Here is a 19,563-nt window from a genome sequence, read left to right as displayed (position 1 = left end):
CTCACTCACATTAGAAATGCTTTTGGACAGAGGAGGATAAAGGTTAGCTGTTGCCTGCCTGCGAGCAATCTCCGCCCCCCCCCATCCGCTCCAAGCTTTTGGCCGAGCTTTTATGGCGTTGATGAAATGCTCACAAACCTTCTTACTGCTCAAGCAATCGGATGCTGACAAGAAGGCAGACCCTGCACGTAAGCCACAAAAATGCCCTATTGCTTCAGCACAAGATTTCCTGGCCTGGAGCAGAACCGTACCGATCACCGTTGCGTGCCCTGGGCACTGAGTCATATCGGGCTCCCATAGATTTCAGCCGTTTGCCAGGCATCGGCTGCATCACGTGCTGGTTTCAAGGCAGAAAAGCATGGCATCCACGCACCACAGATCACACCCAGTTTCTGCACCGCGTCAACGTTCTATCACTGACACCTTCCCCTGAGCAGCCAGAAGCGAAAGATCCACTAGGGTGGAGGGGAAAGAGCCCCCAGGGGGCTCAGAAGCAGGTGAGAAGCGCGTGGGTGCTCTTGGAGAGGGAAACGTTCTCCTGCCAGCTGATTTGCATGCCCCAAAGCTGACTAGCCAATACCATTCCAAGGGAGTGAAGGAGGAAGGCTGAATGTGGCCGGCAGGGAACTCATGGCTGCTCAGCTAGTGGTGTGTACAGAACTGGTCTGGCCAGTTGGTTTTGAATCTGGACCAGATTCGTACTGACCCGGCCCTGTGTCCACCTGAACCGGATCCAGTCTGGTTCAATCATCGAACCGGGCCGAACCAGTTCGGGGGATATACTTGTAAAGGGGAATCCGGTGAGGATCCCCCTTTACAAGGACAGGGGGTGGGGGACCCTTTCAGGGGTAAGGGGCAGCCACGCAGGGGCAGCAAACGAGTAAATAAGCTGCTTACCTGGCTGGTGCAGCTGCTCGCCCTCCCAGTGGCCTCAGACAGCGCACTCCCCCCTATTTCAACGGAGACCTGGTAAAAGATAGGGAAGCGTGCCGCTTGGGGCCACCAGAAGGGTGAGTGGAGCATCCAGCATCTGTGCTGGCCAGGTAAGCAGCTTACTTACTCACTCGCCACCACCACCTGGCCCCCTTATCATGCCAAACTGCTTCACCCGAAATCAGGCCTGGTTCCGGCCTGAACCACCGATAGTACAGTCCACGATCAAACCAGCCCCAGATCGAGGCGAACCGGTTCGGCGTGAACCATTTGTGCACACGCCTACTTGGAGGCAGGGCCCAGCCAATGCCAGCAAAGTTGTGCAAGGCATCCCAGGCTTTCTTTATAGGAATATAGGCAGCTGCCTTCTGCCGAGTCAGACCCTTGGTCCATCTAGCTCAGCATTGCCTACACAGACTGGCAGTAGCTTCTCCCAGGCTGCAGGCAGGAGTCTCTCTCAGAGCTATCTTAGAGATGCTGCCAGGGAGTGAACTCACAACCTTCTGCGTGCAAGCAGGCAGGTGATCTTCCCAGAGCAGCCCCATCCCCCAAGGAGAATGTCTTCCAGTGCTCACACATGGAGTCTCCCCTTCAAATGCAAACCAGGACAGACCCTGCTTAGCAAAGGGGACAGTTCATACTGGCTACCACAAGACCAGCTCTCCGCCCCACAAGCTGCAGATAGGAACATCGGAAGCTGCTTCCTACCGAGTCTGACTCTTGGTCCAGCTAGCTCAGTATTGCCTACACTGACCGGCAGTGGCTTCTCCAAAGGATCAGGCAAGAGTCCCGCCCAGCCCTACCTGGAGAAGCCAGAAATTGAACCCGGGACCTTCTGCATGGAAAGCAGATGCTCTACCATGGGACCATGCCCCCCGCCCCCGTTTTTTGCAAAACAGCAGCTGAAGGGCGTTGCAAGCCAAAGGAGCACAAGGGCTCTCAGTGGGTTCAAGGGCTTGGTCACAAGGGATTCCTCCACTGAGCTGGGAGGCCTCCGGCAAGCTACAGCCGAGGACAGGATGCCAGCCTAGATGCCGCTCGTGGCCTAATCCAGCAGGGCCCTTTTTCGGGGATGGGAGGAGGAACAGCTGTTTGGAGCTGCAGCAGATGGATTTTGACGGCTCAGATCTGCGGTAAGTGCTGGATCTAGGCTGCAAGACAGCGACACCCTCCCCACAGCCCCCTCCATCCACACTCAGAAAGACTCTTCCTGTAGCAGCCTCACGGGTGTGTGTGTGTGTGTGTGTGTGTGTGTGTGTGTGTGTGTTTCGTGGACAGAGTGGGAAGGAAGTGCTGGAAGCCAGAGGCACAGCCCCAGGCCTTCCCATGACCCCAATGCTGGGCTGGATATGTTGCGTCTCACCCCTTTGGTGGGGATGTGGGGAGCAGAGGGACTCAAGGTCCTAGAGCCAGCAGCCCCCTCCCCTTCTGCCTGCTGAGTTTTTGCTTCCTGAACAGCCAACACAAACGGACTGTGACATTTCACACTGGGGATCACCCACACACATGCCTGGCAGTCACACACTAGACTATAAATTCACTCTCCTAAGGAGGCACATGAGCACAGAGCGAAATTCACACTGGCACCCACCCACCCGCCCCTCGCTTTCTCCCTCCCCCCCCGTGTCTCTCCACTCATGTCACCCATCTCAAGTGGACTTCAAAGCTGGACCACCGACTACTTCTCAGCCTCACTGGGGCGAGAGGCCGTGTGAAACCAGAGATGCGGTTGGCCAGCTGGCCCAGGAGGTCGTGCCCCACGGCCAGAATGTGCCTCTTGGAAGCTACTGGATGCTTATCCCACTCTTCATCTGAGGAGCTCTGGCAGCATACATGTTACCCTCCCTTTGATCCTCACATCAACCCTGCGAGGGTTATGAGAGAGAGGGAGAGTGGCTCCAGCTCCCCCAGAAAGCGTTGTAACCAAGAATCCTGTACCACCCCAGTCAGAGACCAAAACCTCAACCACTATACCACACTGCTGTTCATCAGAGGCTAATTCGCCTTTCATAGCAGCCAGAGCTCAGAAGCCTCCGTGAGAAGCCTCAGGGGGCGGGGGGCGCTGGTGATCCTGTTCCCATGGCCAGCCACTGAGCATTCATAAACACAAATGGAGAACGTCAGTCCAGATCCAAATAAATCTGACCAAGTGTTGTGTGTAGCAGGTTGTGAAACACACATTGCTGTTCTGAGCACTCCTGTGCATGCACGCGCGCACACACACACACACACACACACACATCAGCAGCGTGCACGCACAGATAGACACAGAGGATAGTATCAAATGAATGAATGCAACACCCACACGCCCTGGCTAACGGCACTACAGTACCAGCACGGTACTGAAATAGACAAAACAAGGCTCTGACCCACGCAAGCTGGCACAGCGGAGGGCTTAGGAGAGCATGGCACGGGCAGCAAGCCTCTGGTTCAAATCTCGCCCCTGCCACGTGCTGTGCAGATGGCCTTAGACAAGCCACCTTCCTCTCAGCCACAAGTATAGCAATCACACCAGCCTACCTAGCAGGGTCATTGTAATCACTCTGAAGCACTTGAAGAAAAGGGATATTGTTGCAAACCGCCCAGCGATGTGAGTTTTAGAAGTGTGTAAAATAAATAAATAAGAACAGAACCCACACCAGCAGGACTGTGGGTGAAAAATATGACGATGTGCCCACAAGTGCCCGTGGCTTGTACCGGCGAGGAAACCCCATGGAATTCAGGCAGACTGCTTTTGAATACACAAACATCCTTCTGATCACATTGCATGAAAATGTGGTCATGTATGCCAGAGAGTCTGTGTTACAAGAAGAGTCCTGGAGGGATCACGCCCAAGTGGGCCTGTCTAGCTTACATCCTGTTTCCCAACAGTGGCTACGCAAACCCCTCCAGCAACCTTAACATGAATGTAACACACCTCCTGTGCTCTTGCCCCCTCCTGGCCACCAGCAGCTGGCATTCAGAGATATACTGCCCCTAAAGATGGAGGCTCTGTATAGTCATCGTGACTAATAGCTGGTGTCTAGATCTCTCCTCTTCCAGGAATTTGTTTAATCCTTTTCTTAAAAAACAATGGGTACACAGGCAATGAGTTTGGCTATGTGTAAGGATGTTCATGAATAAGTGTGGGAGTGGCAAAATGCCTACCTCTCTGTTGTCAGAGATTATTTCCTGGAAGTCAGAGAGCAACAGATGTGCCTCCCTTTCAATCAGATCACGGAAGGAATTTAAACTTGAGGCCTGTTTGTGTGTGGCTGGAGCAGAGAGATTAGGCAGGTCTTGGGGTATTTATCCCCTCCTTTAGCCTAGAGAGCGCAATTTACACCAAAGTTTACACACAATTTACACACCAAAACCACAGCATTCAACCTGTAACTTTTACTTCTACCTTCCCTTCTGCCAACATTTAGTTTGTAAGCAGAGACGTGTGTGTGCATGTGCATGGAGGCTTTTCTGTTGTTATTATTATTATTATTATTATTATTATTATTATTAACATACCACTTTTCAACAAAAACGTGCCTTTTGCTCACGCTCCCTCCGCGAAATGCCTCAGATGCTGCTGGTGCTCCACACATAATAACAGCAATAACGCACCTCTTTGTTGTGCATGCTTCTGGGCACATTGCTAAATGCAAGCGGGCGTGTCATTAAGGGTGCACGTTTTAATGCCTGCATACTTAAGAGTGTATCTCTCGCTGGCAGTGAGTCAAGCCGCGGAGTGTGCCTGCATTTCCATGGCTGAGCATGGAGGGAGAGCGGGAGAGCAGCCACTGCGTGTTCCATTCGGGGCTCCGTGCGCACCGTGTGCATTTGCCAGTGTGAATGTCAGTGAGCGAATGAACATCTGTCTGTCCAGGAGCATCTTTACACAGAAGCGATGAGGCGGTCAGGCGTTCAAGGAAACGAGCAAAGCTCCATTTGATGCTCTCTCTGAAAGCTGAGCATCCATCCTTCATCCCAGTTTCAAAAAAGCAGCATACATCAACCTTGAGGGCAGGAAACAGACCAACACGGAGGAGTGGAGGGAGAGAGAGAGAGAGAGGAGGCAAAACGAGGGAGAAAAACGTCACCCGTGGCTCAGTCCAGCAGCCCAGGGACCCAGGAGGCAACCGAGTCTGAAGGGCGGGGGGGGGGGGCTTGGGAGAACAACTGATGCAAGGTGTGTGGGGGGTGTGCGTAAATCACCCAGTACAGACCCACCCGGTGAGCACAATTGCCCATCCAAGCCACAGCGCTCAATCCGAGAGCCCAGAAGCGGGCATTCTTGGGCAGCTGTTGCCATGTTCTCATTTGGAAGGAGCTTAGAGCCTCTTCCAAAAATGTTAAGGAGGGGAACTGGAGGGGTTTTTTCCTGGCACTGCTCAGCTCCATAAAGGGGGCTTCCCTCGGTGTGCGTGTTTCCAGCCTCTCTGTTCTTCCTCTCCCCCGCCCCCCCATCCAGCAGAGGCGCTTTGCGATTCAGCACCAGGGACAGCAGCGCGCGGCGGCGGGCGGGGGGGGCGGCGGCTGCCGGGTTGCCTGCCAAAGGCAGAGGAGGGCACCTCTTTCCCCTGGCAGAGCTCCCCCACTTTCAAACCAGCTGCCACCCCCATAGTCTGGCAGAGGCGAGGCACAGCGTTGGGAAGCCCTCCGAGACACAGTCGGCAGCGCCAGCCCAGAGAGAGAGAGAGAGAGAGAGAGAGAGACTAGCCGAGCTGGAGCCACGGAAGCAACCTTCATGGGGAGAAACGCCCCCCCCGCGCGCATTCCAGCCCCCAGCCTCCAAGGCCAGATCTTCCTCCAAAACAAAACACAAAAAACAAAACCCCTCAGTACCCCGGATCTTTTCCACAAGGGCATGCAACGCAATGCAATCCAATTCGCGTCCCCCGCCCCGCAAACAGCTTGCAGCAAAGAGATCTATGCCGCGCCCCCCCCCACGCCCGCCACCTGCCTGCTGCCCACAGATCGCCCGACCCCATCTCTGGCACCGACTGCCATCACAGCAGCATCTTCCAAGACTGGCCCCTGCCTCCAGCACAGAAAGACCCCCGCCGGGGCAAAATGGAGCATCCAAGCGGTTCTCCCCAAACATCACCAGAAACGCCTCCCCCCACCCCGCACACTGCCAATTGCATCGACCCCGACCACGTCAGTTTCGAAAAGCCAAGCCGGCTCTGAGCCGCTGGACATGCCCCCACCTCACACACCGCTCGGACACAAGCACACACACACACACACCCCCACTTCGCCATCACAGACCTCCAATGACTGGCAAAGCTGCTCCCCCGCCTCTCCCCCAACCAGTCCAGTCACCAGAAAAGCCAAGGTCCCAGCGGTGGGACATCCCCCCCCTCCTGGCTCCAGCAACCCCCCGGAGCCCCTCCGCCAGCCGCCCCCCTCAACCTCGGACAAAGCCCTCAGCTACCATCTGGGGCATCGCACCCCCTCCCGCCCTGAGCAGGTGTCGCCCCGGCGGCGCCCTCCCCGCCTCCCCCCGGGGAAAGGGGGCAGGGCCGGGCCGCTTACCTTCGGGGGTGCTGCTGAGTCTCACCCGATGGGAGGGGTCATCCTTTCGGCGGGCTTCTCGGCGGGGTGGCTGGCTGCATCCAGGGGGCTGCGTGCGCCCTGCCCCCAGGAGCCCGGGCGGCTCGGCAGGCTTGCGGGGGCCCTCAGGGCTCCCCTCCAGGCCGGCTCCCTGCAGGCTCCATCGGCGGAATCCACAACAAAGGCGAGTCTGGCGGCGAGATCCGCAAGGAGCGGGGGGGGGGGCGGCGGGCTGTGGCCCCCGGAGCGCGCCTCCTTAGCTGGGCTCCTGCGCCATGGCCGCGCAGCGCGGGGAGCGGTCGCCGGGCGCGGAGGAGGGGGGCTGGCTGAGCTCGCCGCCGAGCCAGAGCCAGAGAGGGGCCGAGCCTCGCTCCTGCCTCGGCTTTTCCCAGCCCCGCAGAACGGAGCCGGGGCTGGGCTGGGGCTGGGGCGGGGCGGGGCGGGGGGGAATGGGAGGCGGAGCGCTCGTCGGAAGCGCCTCCCCGGAGCGGCGCGGAGAGGCCGGGAGGAGCGCGCCGGCGAGGGGCAACCTTCCTCCGGCCAGCGCGCGGGGGGAGGGGGCCGGCGAGCGGGGGCGGGGGGCTGTGGGTGGGTGGGTGGGGGGAGGGGAAGGGCCGGCCCCCTCTCTGCAGATGGGGAGGGCGGGAACAAGCCGCGGGAGGCGGAGTCAAGGAGCTCGCGCTGGAAAATCTTTAGCGTTGCAGCTGCTGCACCGGGCGGGGAGGGGCGAGGAGGAGGGAGGGAGGGAGGGAAGGAAGGAAGGAAGGAAGGGTGGAGGTGAAGGCGGTGGACGGAGAAGCTCAGCAGTCCCCCGGCGGCCGGCAGAAGGCAGGCGGGCAGGGAGGGAGGGAGGGAGGGAGGGAGGCCGGCCAGTCAGCCGTCCCTTGCGAACCTGACAGCAGCGAAGAGGGAGGAAGCTAGGAAAGATGGAAGAAATGGCCTTAGAAAACGGGGCGGGGGGGAGCAGAAGAAATGAATGGAGAAGAGACGCAAGCAAGCAAGGGTGAGAGGACAGGAGGTGGCCCCAGAGAAGCGCGCGGGGCGGGGCCCCAAACTCCAGGCAGGGTCAGGCACAGGGACTACCTGGCAGCAGCGCGTCGCCTCCTTGTCTGCCCCTTTCCCACACCAGGTTGGGCTCACCGCAGCTCACCACACTGCTGGGCATAACAGCGCATAAATACCGTTTCCGTTGATATAAAAGTCAAGTTGCCAACTGACCAGGAAAAAAAACAGCCTGGCCTGCTCCTGTGCCTTCAGCTGGATATTCTGGGAAGAGCATCTAGGTTCCAAGCTCCCTCCCTGGCAGCATCTCCAAGAGAGGGCTGAGAGAGACTCCTGCCTGCAACCTGGGAGAAGCCACTGCCAGTCTGTGAAGGCAATACTGAACTAGATAGACCAGTGGTCTGACTCAGTATGTGGCAGCTTCCTATGTTCCTTGGTTGTCAGCCTGGGCAGCTTCCTAGTTCGCCTAGTCATGGATGGGCTGCCCCGAGTTGCAGAAGCCAGATGCAAAACTGGCCGCTTTAAGCAGAAGTTGGCCAGGCAACAGCTAGTGTCTCCCCCAGTGTGACTGGGTTCTAATGGCTGGATTCCAAACCTTCAAGCAGGGGCCTGCCAGGTTATTATTGTGTTGAATGATCAGTGTGCTAGAACATGAGGGCCACTCCGCTAGAACACTCACCCATTGGACGAAGTGGGGCTTCTTTCCGAGTCCTCCATGTGCCATTGGCGTGTAGAGGGACCATGTAAGAGAGAGACAATGGCAGCATTAGCAAGCAAGCCATTGCTAGGGAAAGTCCAGCTAATGGCCAGATTCAATTGCCAGCACTGGGAGGGAAGTGAGGTATAGTGGTTAGAGGAAGAGGACTCGGGAGGCAACGGCATCATGTCAGTCTAGGGCAGGGCTGCTCAACTTCCGCCCATCTGCAGTTGCTGGCCTACAATTCCCATAATCCTGGGCTGTTGGCCACTGTGACTGGGGATGATGGAAGTTGTAGTCCAAAAACAGCTGGAGGGCCGAAGCTGAGCAGGCCTTGTCCAGGAGTTCCCCACCTTGGGTCTGCAGATGTGGTTGGCCTACAACTCCCATCATTCCCAGCCACAAAATGGTCAAATGATGGGGATGATGGGAGTTGTAGTCAAACATCATCTGCAGTCCGAAGACTGGGAAATAACAACAATAATAATAATAATTCCAAATCCAGTCCATAACATCTGGTAGACTGTGTGTAAATATCATCAATCATCATCATTATCAATAATAATAATAATAAACAAAAACTTTTTATTTGTTAGCTGCCTCGTAACAAATTGTTCTCTGAGCTGCTCACATGGAAGTCAGCTAATTGGGCTAATGACCCTTCTGCCACCAGCACGGAAGCGTCTCTGGCAAAGAGAGGCCTTCCCCATGGCTTGCCACCTGTGCTGGAAAGAAGCTGCCTGGAGACACGGCCCAGGATCATCCTTTGTATGCAAAGCACACGCCGCCCTGCCACAGATTGAGGGCCCCTCCTGACATTGGTCCGTCTGCCCAGTGCTGTGTCCACCCGGGCTGGCTGCTGCGCTCACAGTCTCAGGCAGAACAAGGCCTTTCCCACCACCCGGCTGCTCCCCGAGCCGTTTGACGGAAGAAGCCAGGGCCTGAGCCTAAGACCCCCTCTGCAGCAGCATGCAAGGGGCAACTTCTGCCTTCTGGGGGGGGCGGGTCTCCAGGGTGGCTCAAGCCCCCCAGGGGGCTTGTGCCACCCTGCTTCACACAGACATCCAGACTACTCACGCTCTCGGCAAAACAGGCTCCCTTCAGCCAGTTTCAGACAGTGTGCCAGGACACCCTGGTGTTCCCTGGAAGCGTCTCAGGGTTTCTCCATGAGAAGATCAACACAAGCAGGCAAACTTCCCTGGAAGAGAGCTTGCCCACCCCAATGGGCCTTCCCCAGAATCTCCACAGCCACGGGAGGTTCTCGGATGCATGCAGAGGGGAGGACACGATGCAGGCTCCATGCATCAGGCCTGGTGGCAAGGACCTTGCATGAAACGGGCCTGCCCTGGCCTGGAACACTTCCCAGACTCCTCTGCAGTTGGCAGGAATTCCTTGAGGGAGGGGTCCATCTGGAAAGGCTTCTCCAAAAGCAGCAAGTTTGAAAATAGCAGCAACAAAGCCAGGACACCTTCGAGATAAGGCATACGGGACAGAAGCAGATATAACCAGACCCACTCTCTCCACCCAAGACCTCATGGAACTCCTCCTGGATCTCAATGAACCTCCTAAAATAGGAATTCTCAAACTCGAGTCTCCAGATGTTGTCAGACTACAATGCCCACCATCCCCAGCCAAAGGCCATTGGGGCTGTGGATGATGGGAGTAGGAGTCTGACAACATCTAGGGACCCAGCTTGGGAACTGTCCAAAATACCTGTTAGGAGTTGGCCAATCCTAGGGATGGTAGCCCACCAAAAGCGCTTTGCTCCCCATAGCTCTCAGCTCAGGAGTGACACCCCCCACCCCAAGATGAAGTAAAGTGGGCCAGATGGTGGGAAGGGGACACCCCAGACTGCAGGGCTACACAGCTCCAGCCCTCCTGCAGATGCTGGCCTGCAACTCCCACCATCCCTGACTATTGGACATGGGGGGTGATGTGAGTTGTAGTCCACCAACAGCTGGCAGGCCCGAATTGTGCAGCCCTGTGATAGAGGGTTTATAAACTAAGGCATGGTGCAGCAAAAGTGTTTTATATTATGATTATTGTTGTTGCACAGTCAGACAGGAGTTATTGACTGGTTTATTTTATCCAGACATCGAGTCCTTCCCAAGGACCTGGGATGGCTGAATTTTATTATCAGCATTGTTGCTGTTGTTATTATTATAGGTATCATCGCAGAATATAGGCTGTTCCCAGTAAAGTTGCTTTTTGTAATTGGCTGGTGGTGATTTCTGTGGCCCCGATGGTGTTGAGGTGCTCTTCAAGGTCTTTTGGAACTGCACCCAGGGCGCCAACTACGACTAGGATTATTTTGGTTTTCTTCTGCCACAGCCTTTCAATTTCAATTTGTAGATCTTTGTATTTTGTTATTTTTTCTATTTCTTTTTCTTCTGTTCTGCATATGCAGTCACCTGGTATTGCTATGTCGATTATTTTGACTTATTTTTCTTTCTTTTCGACTACAGTTACATCTGGTGTATTGTGTGGCTGATGTTTGTCTGTATTAATTATCATCATCATCAACATCATCATCCTATTTGCACACAATCTACCAGATGTTATTGACTGGATTTGGTACTTTTGATTATCGGGCCCTTTCCAAGGGTCTAGGATAACTAAAGAAAAATTAAAGATATCTTTGTAGTATTTGTGCTGTCCCGAGTAGTTTGGCCTTCTGTACTTGATGTGTTTTAATGATGCCCAAGGTGTCAAGATGGTGCTCAAGTTCTTTGGGTCCTGCTCCACCAAGGGCACCCACAACAATTGGCACCACTATTGTTTTCTTTTTCCAGAGCCACTCAGTTTCAATCTGAAGGTCCTTGTATTTGGTTATTTTCTCCAATTGTTTTTCGTTGACTCGTCTATCCCCTGGGATTGCAATATCAATTATCAGAACCCAATTTTTCTTGATGACTGTCAGATGATGATGATGATTTTGAAAATATTTATACTCCACCCCTCCAGTGCTCTGCTGCTCAGGGCGGCTCACAACATTAATAAAATAGACACCATGCAAAGTAAAAGATGTACTTTTACTGTTGGGCCACTGTGTGGAATAGGACATAGGAACATAGGAAGCTGCCATATACTGAGTCAGACCCTTGGTCCATTCAGCTCAGTATTTTCTTCACAGACTGGCAGCGGCTTCTCCAAGGTTGTAAGCAGGAACCTCTCTAAGCCCTCTCTTAGAGATGCCGCCAGGGAGGGAACTGGGAACCTAGATGCTTTTCCCAGAGGGGCTCCATTCCCTCAGGGGACTACTGGTGCTCACACATCAAGTCTCCCATTCATATGCAGCCAGGGCGGACCCTGCTGAGCTAAGGGGACACATGCTTGCTACCACAAGACCAGCTCTCCTCTCAAGACAAGATAGGCCTTGGGCCTGAGACCAGCAGGGCTGTTCTTATGTTCTTCTTCATAAAATTAAACAGGTTAAGAGGCCAAAACTACATTTAAAATTACAAACTTTAAAAAATTTCAAATTTAAAGTTATTAATAGAAACCTAAAAATGGAGAACTAAAGAACGACGAAAGTTTAAAAAAAAAAAAGCAGCCCACCCCAAACCCCACTATTTATTGCCCTCTCAATACTAGAATGGGGTCGGAGGGCAGGGGAGGTGGAACATGAACAAAATAAAGTATTTCTTCAAACTGTGCAGAATTAGTTCATGGAATTCCCTGCCACAGGATGTGGTGCTTGCTTACTGGTTTAGTTGTCTTTAGAAAAGGACAGATTCATGGAGGAGGAAAGGCCTAAACAGCTACTGATGGTGATGGCTGTAAGAAACCTCAATGGACAGAGGCAGTATACCTCAGAATATGGGGTGCTTGGCATAAACAATATGGGTTAAGGCTCTTGCCTTCAGGCCTGCTTGTGGGGCTTTCTCAAAGCTTGTGGTGGGCCAGGGTGGGATACAGGGTGCCAGCCTGGATGGCCCTGGCCTTTGGCCTGACCCAACATGCTGCTTCTTCTGTTTGTACAGTCACCTCTGGAGAGGCAGCTTTTGTGAGCTTTTAAAAGCAGCAGAGTGGGAGAGAGATCATACCCAGAGGGGATTAAGCTCCAGACACTTCCTGTGTGGGATTGGAAAGGTATATGCCTGATGGGTTTCCTCCCAGAAAGAATGCTGTGTGATGCAAAGGCTAGCTGCCCTATTCACACACACCCCTCCCTCCTGAAGAGAAGTAGAAGAAACGTATAGATTAGTGTCTGCCAAAGTCAGAGACGAAGCGCCTTGGAATGCCACCATGCCCTCCTCGACGCCTGGGGAAAGGTGCTGCACGCCCCAATTCATAAGCCCACTAAAATAGAAGAATAGCAATCAAGCAAATGAATAATTGGGATTAATAATACAATGGGATAAGAAAACACTTGTGAGAGATTAGTAAGCAGAGCTCTCGTCAGCACAGAAGCTGTTGCCGCCAGTTTGCTTTGGGCTGGCTTGGGGTGTGTGTGTGGTGGGGGGGGTGGCTTTCCTCCCCAGAGGTTCTAGGCTGACCTCTGCTGTGTGGGGGGCACTTTGCCAGCTCTTCTTCAGCTTGGCCCATCTGTGAAAGGACCCCACGTGTGGCACCCAGGGACGTGAGGTGCACTGCCCACAGCTCAGCAGGTTGCTGCATGTGCTGCATGCTTTGGGAGGCCCCCATGGGGCAGGGGGTGCCCATACCCTGGCAGTGGTGCTCTTACCCCTGGACTTTGGGGCCAAATTCCACAACCCCTGGGGCCCCCCAAATGCTCCTGGGTGGTGTGGCTGCCGCAGGCCCGCACTGTGTCGGGCGGCTGAGTGTGAGTATGACCTGTGCTGGGTGCTTTAAAGACCGAGGAGGGAGTGGGGAGAGAAATATGTGAGATGGGAATATGTTAAGTTGTGTGTTGAAATGTTTCTGCTAAGGCAGATTTGCATGGGTATACTAATGGTGCAGCGGGGCAGTAACTTGCCTGGAGAGCAAGAGGATGCTGGTTCAAATCCCCGCCGGAATGTTTCCCCGACTATGGGGAACATCTCTGTCGAGCAGCAGCAATATAGGCAGATGCTGAAAGGCATCATCATCTCATACTGCGCAGCAGGAGGCAATGGTCAACCCCTCCTGTATGCTACCAAAGACGACCACAAGGCTCTGTGGGCACCAGCAGTCAACAGCCATCTCGACAGCACAGCTTTACCTTACCTGTTCTATATTCTTACATGCTTGTGAGTTCAGTTGCTGTTTGTGCCCTCAATAACTCACATGTTAAAAACACTGGGTTTGTCATGGGGTGTGTGTGTGCGGGGGGGGGGGGATGATGCTTAACTGGCAATGGTGGGAATGCTGGCAGGCCCCTCATTCTGATCTTCTGGAGTCGTCTTGGGTTTTCAGAGTTGCCAGCAGGATCTTGGCTGGTTGTGATCTGAGCTTAGACGAGTGGGGAGGGATTGGGAGCAGGGGGGTAGTGAGGGAGCCTCAGCCAGGAGACAGCTGGACCGAGAAGAGTTTGCCGCTGGAGCCGGAGCCAGGAAGGTCTCGGCTTCACCTCCCTTTGCCACCCCCTCTGGGGCTGCCCTCCCCTCCTCTGCCTCCCTCTGGGTCAATGCACTCACGTGCCCTGGACTAAGGAGAGACAGGCAGGGCATCTGCCAGCCACACGCAATGCTGGGGCAGGAGGAGGAATTGAAACACCCCAGCCAAGGCAAAGGAAACCACAATAGCCAAAGGATGTGAAGGAGAAGGAGGCGGAAGGAAGGATGGAGAGAGACCCCTGGGCCCCCCAGCTCCTGGACATTGCTCCTAAAACCTCACGGAGGAGAGCTGGTCTCAAGGGAGCAAGCATGAATGGTCCCTTTTCCTAGGCAGGGTCCACCCGGGTTTGCCTTTGAGTGGGGGACCACATGTGAGCGCTGGCTGCTATAAGATATCCTCTTCAGGGGATGGGGCCGTAACTCCGTGGCAGAGTGTCTGCTTGGCATGCAAAAGGTCCCAGGTTCAATCCCTGGCAGCATCTCCCGGCAGGGCTGGGAAAGATTCCTGCCTGAAACCCTGAGGGAGCCGCTGCCAGCTCGTGCAGTAGACAATACTGAGCAAGAGGGACCAAGGGTCTGACTTGGTAGAAGGCAGCTTCCTCTGTTCCTAACAGAAGGATGGTCTTGCTGGATCAGACCAAGCCCAGCCTCCTGTTTCCAAGATGCTTCCAGGAGGCCCACAAGCTGAGCATGGGGCAGCACAACCCGAGAAGCAAAGCGATGAACCCCAAGAGCAAGAAGGGCCTTCAGATGGCCTCTCCCCCCACCCCACAAGAGATGGGGCCAGCCCCCAACTGTCACATCACATGTACATTTGGCTGAGAAAGGAGGGCATTGACTGACTAAGGGGAGAGGTGAGCAGACACGCAAAAAGAATGCATGGGGGACCCATAGAGACATCCAGCCCACCCTCTTCAACCACATATCCCACTCTATTTAAGTCAGGGCTTCTTGACCTTGGTCCCCAGATGCTGCTGGATGACAGCAGGCATGCACAATGTAAGGTCTGGGGGCCGGATCCAGCCCACAGACTTTTTTGCTGACCCACAGGTAGGAATACCCTACCGTGGGAGCCATGAAAAGCTCTTGGCCTGCTTTGCTGATGGGCAGCTGCAGTTCAATGCAGTTGGTGGTTTGAGACCAGACGCCCCTGCCTCTGGGCTGGGACCCTCACCCCTCTTCCTCCTCACCGTTCCCTCCTGACTCCAATGGGGGGCTGGCATCATGCACTCAAGTGTCCCCCTAACTGAGCAGGGCCAGGGCCTATTTTCTGACCATGGTTCTTGGTTTGGGCCCCTTGATGCAAAGAAGAGACCCACAAGGAACGAATCACAGCTTCCATTAATATTTTGAATAATTGTAATGTTAATCCATGCACTGAAAATTGACCTCGGGCGAGTGCGCCAGAGTTCTTCTTCAGACTGGTTGTTAAGCAGCAAGAGTAGGGGAGAGAAAGATGTTTCAGGACATATTAGTGAGAAAGCCCTATGGTCTGAACTTTGTCAGGCGGAGAGGAGAAAGGGGTCTGCAGATGTAATTAGGTGAGGCCAGGGGTTCTCAAACATGTGTCCCCGGGTGTTGCTGAACTACAACTCCTATCACCCCCAGCCATGATCATTGTGGCCAGTGGTGATGGGCTTTGTAGTCCAACAATGTCTGGGGACCCCAGTTTGAAACCCCATGGGTCAGGCTGTAGAGGAAGAAAAGAGGAAGACACATTCCCAAGCCAGCAATGATCAGTGGTTCCCAACCTGGGAGCGGGGGGAGCTCCAGACGTTGCTGAACAACAACTCCCATCAGCCCCAACTGCAATTTACTGTGGCTGGGCATGATGGGAGTTGTAGTTCAGCATCATCTGGAGGCCCCCAGTTTGGGAACCACTGATCTAGATCTGTCTCTAGAGGTAAGCTGAAGCCCAATGGTCTGATCAGCACCACGGACAAGTCCCAAGATGTGCTGGCTTCGTCCTCTCAGTGGATTTTGGTGCTGCTTAAGGAATAATTGTCATGTTACCGTGGAGCGACATGAATGAAAGTCCCAGTGTCAGGTCCCTCTTGGGAAAATAAAAGCTGTCATTGGGGTAGGGAATCCAGAGTGAGGCACAGGGTGGAGGAAGGAGGGATGAACTCTTGTGTTCCAAAACTGATTCCCCAACTTAAAATCCTCACTGTGAATTGGGAAGGAGGAGAGAAGGAGAGCTGGTCTGATGCTAGCAAGCATGAATTGTCCTCTGTATTAAGCAAGGCCTACCCTTCCTCTATGGCCAACAGAGGTTTCAGCGGGGATCTGACTGGGGAGAAGGGCTGGATCCACGCCATGCCATGGCAGAGATCCAAATGAGGTGGAGCTAGCATTTAGTTTGATCCACAGATCTGTTTTGCACTGGTACTGTCCAACAGCCTAGTAAATTTAAACCTGCTATCCTCTGCGCACTCACTAGAGAGTAAGTCCCATTGATTTACTTCTGAGTAAACAAGCAGAGGATTGCACTGTAAATCTGCCTAACTGCTCCTGCTGCACTCCATCTTGCAAAATGCAGAGCTGGGTTTTTTCTACACTGCTCCCAAACAGTATTTTTCTTCCTCTTTCCTGAGGCTCCCTATTTTGTTTGTTTTTGCTTCACTTCCAGCCAGAAGAAAAGTTCTGGAGAACTCAAACACTGGCTCACTCCTCTGTGATGTTTTAGTTGGTCCTAATGTAAGGCATTACTTGATTGCTGCCTTTTGATCTTTAATCACTGTTTTGAAGAGGCAGTGTAGTTGATACATTTATTTATCGCCTTTCTGCCAAAGCACTCAAGACAGTTTTACAGTTTAAAATAACGGCTTGCAGCCGAAGAGGCAAAAAAGATACAAAAGGAATGGAGAGGAAAGAGGAAAATCGACAACATTCAGAAACTAAAACTTTTGGTCTGTTACGTAATGAAGTTACATAATGGCCAGGTGGAATAGCTGCTGATGAAGGCAGTCCTGAGAGGGGAGGAACCAAATGGAAATTGCTGCCAGCTGGGCTGAGGGAAGGTGCCTCTCCACTCAGATGCCACCACATGGAATACCAGAGGCACCCAAGCACTGTTTTCCAAACTGGGGCTCTGCCCCTTCAAGAGCAGTTCTGTTCAGCTGCTGAGGATGCAACTTGACAGTCATCAGGCCTGCTATGCTGCTTATGGGCTCAGTTGAGAGTCGGCCATAGCAACATCTCTGCCCTCCCTGGAGCTCTCCTTGGTGCTGAAGACTTAGTGCTGACTCTTCCTGCTCCCCATAGCTGCTTTCAGTGTATCACCCCAGGACTCACCCTGCTTCTCTTCAGGCCACAAGTAGTTTGCTACAGAATGCAGAAGCTTTACAGAGCAATTTGAAGCCACACAGCAACCATAACATGGGTGTTGGCCCTAAAAGAGAAGCAAGGTCGTCTCTACGTGGCTGAATGGGATTTGGACTCAGGTTCCCTATGTCGAAGACTTTATTCGATGGCCCATACTAATTCAACATGCCATACGCCCATCTGCCATTCTATATTCCATGTATTTCTATATATTCTATCTCCCATCAGCTCTCCCCCCTGCTCTCTCCCCTGATTCACCCATCCATATAACAGAAGCACGTTATCCATTCAATCGAAAGCACTCATTCTATCCATGCATCTTCACCCACTGACATTTATCTTCTCAACAACTTCATTAATGTCCCGGAGAAAATAATGGATGAATAAATTTGTTAAATGAGAGCTGGTGGTGTGCAGTGGTTAAGAGTGTGAGCTAGGAAGGTCCTGGTTCAAATCTCAGTCCACCCTCAAACTTATGGACTATCAGCTGCCATTTCAACGACAGCGCTCTCATCTGTAACGGGGGTGACACCACTCGACTACTTTACAGGGGTGCTGAATGGAGGATTATGGAGATAGTCTATATAGAGCCCATGAGCGAGTGGCTAACTATCGATTAAGCACTGCCTCTCTTAAATGCACAGACAGAACAAGCTGGGGAGGGTGCAAAGCGCAAGGTCAGAGGCCATGCTCTCTGTGCACAGAGACTCGGCTTCAGTTCCTGGGATCTCCAGTTAAAGGACAACAGCTGGATGGGAAACCTCTTGAGACCCTGGAGAGCTACTGCCAGAGTAGACCATACTGGACAGATGGACCAAAGGTCTAATTTGGCACAAGATGGCTTAATGTGGACACAAATCTCACATGGATTTCAAATAATTTAGAGGAGGGAAATGAGTGTTTGGAGTGGGACTAGCAAGACCAGTGTGCTTGTTCCTGCACCCCTACAAATACCAGCTCAGGCCAAGCATTTGTAAATAGGGGATTAGCACCCTCCTTCAGCAGAGGGTGCTCTCTCCTCCAAAGGAAACAGCCTCTGCTGAGGCTTTGTGCCATTCAGGGGACAGGGAACATGAAAGCCATCTATCTATCAATCTATCCATCCATCAATCTGCGTACATTCACCATCTGTACCAATCCATCTCAGTGTCTGATCTAGGCCAGTGGAGCAGGGAAAAGGGACGTGCTGGCCATATTTCTCTCCCCCAGGATCTGAAGGCACATGATGCAGAACCCTTGCTGAAACTAAGCAGGTCTGGGTCTGGTCAGTGCCTGGATGGGAGACCACCTGAGGAGCCCTCTCAGTACAGCCCTTTGATTTTCTTGAGAAGAGCAAGGCATAGGAAACTGCCTTCTACCGAGTCAGACCCTTGGTCCATCTGGCTCTGTGTTGCCTACTCTGACTGGCAGTAGCTTTCTGGGGTTTCAGGCAGGCGTCTTTCCCAGCCCTACCTGGAGTTGCTGCCAGGGACTGAACTGAGGACTGTCTGCATGCCAGCCACTGAGCGAAAGCCCCACAAAGCTACCATTGTGGCTGGGAATGATGGGAGTTGAATTATGAGGAGCTGGAATCAGTGGTGCACCTAGGCATTTTGGGACAGCCCCCCCCCACCGTGATCCCCCCTCCCACTTTAGGGAAAGCTGGGGGCAATTTTTTTGTGGAGCGGGGCGGGGGGGGGAGGAAGAAAGAAAGCTGCATTTCCCATGGCATGCACGTGCCACTTTCCTGTCCCCGGAGGCCTCCAGCTGCCCTGGGGGGGCTCTCCAGCAGCCCCCCACCATGCCCCCGGCCACTGTGCCAATCTTTCCTGGTTTTGCCACCATGTGCTAGGCCAGAGGGTGGGGGGTGAGAGCCGAGCGGGCCTCCCCCATGGTGGTGGTGGTGGCCCTGTCTGGGTCTGACTGAGCACAGGAGAAATGCTCCCGTGCGCATGCGCAGTCCGAGTCTTGAGCGTTGCCAACCCATGACTCCATGGACTTGCGGCGCTTGAGACTCACACTGTGCAGGTGCACAGGAGCATCTCTACTGTGCTCAGTCAGACCCAGACAAGCCCACCACCGCCAAGGGGGAGGCCCGCTCGGCTCTCACCCCCCACCCTCCGGCCTAGCACATGGCAGCAAAACCAGCGTGGTGGCACGGCAGGGGCGGAGGCAGCAGGGGGGCTTCTGGGGAGGCCCTGTCCCAGTGCTGCGGACCGGACTTTGTCCCGCTTGTAATACGCAACGCGGGGCCCGGTCTTGCAGGAAGGTGTCCGACAGCAGCCTCGCAGAAGGAAATGCGCAGGATCGTGCTCCATCTCAGTTCTCGCCCATTTCAATGGATGTTACTTGTGGTGAGTTTCTGGCTTCTCGCCAGACTGGGTCCCCTGAGGCAAGCCAGGCTCCCGCCCTGTCCTCTGTCCTTAAGGGTGTCCAGAGTCACCCGAGGCAGCCCCCTTGCCCACGTGGAAAAGAGGCCTCTGTTGGCCTCATTAATACTGCAGATTTATGAATGATGCAAGGCCGGCTGCATCCTGAGCAAAGCGGAAGGCTGCCTCCCCCCCCCCCCGGGCATCCTCCCCCTTCGCCAGCCATTAGTGT

At 53.9% G+C, this 19,563-nt stretch overlaps 1 protein-coding gene across 2 annotated transcripts in view; it reads right to left on the bottom strand.

Moving 5' to 3' along the window:
• The window catches only part of LRFN1 (leucine rich repeat and fibronectin type III domain containing 1), a 51,863-nt gene extending 44,958 nt beyond the window's left edge, over positions 1-6,905 (bottom strand). Inside the window, exons 1-2 of one of the 2 annotated variants that reach the window (XM_053268774.1) lie at positions 6,445-6,905; positions 4,435-4,922 (exon numbers count right to left, since the gene is read on the bottom strand). In XM_053268774.1, coding sequence (XP_053124749.1) covers positions 4,435-4,559 — 125 coding nt within the window. In that variant the 5' untranslated portion in view covers positions 4,560-4,922; positions 6,445-6,905. The remainder of the gene's footprint in view (positions 1-4,434; positions 4,923-6,444) is intronic. The other variant, XM_053268775.1, reaches the window with a different exon arrangement.
• Between the last annotated feature and the right edge of the window lie 12,658 nt (positions 6,906-19,563).

The sequence above is a fragment of the Hemicordylus capensis genome, chromosome 7, assembly GCF_027244095.1.
Source record: "Hemicordylus capensis ecotype Gifberg chromosome 7, rHemCap1.1.pri, whole genome shotgun sequence".
Classification (NCBI taxonomy): domain Eukaryota; kingdom Metazoa; phylum Chordata; class Lepidosauria; order Squamata; family Cordylidae; genus Hemicordylus; species Hemicordylus capensis.
This window is presented reverse-complemented; position numbering and strand designations above follow the sequence as displayed.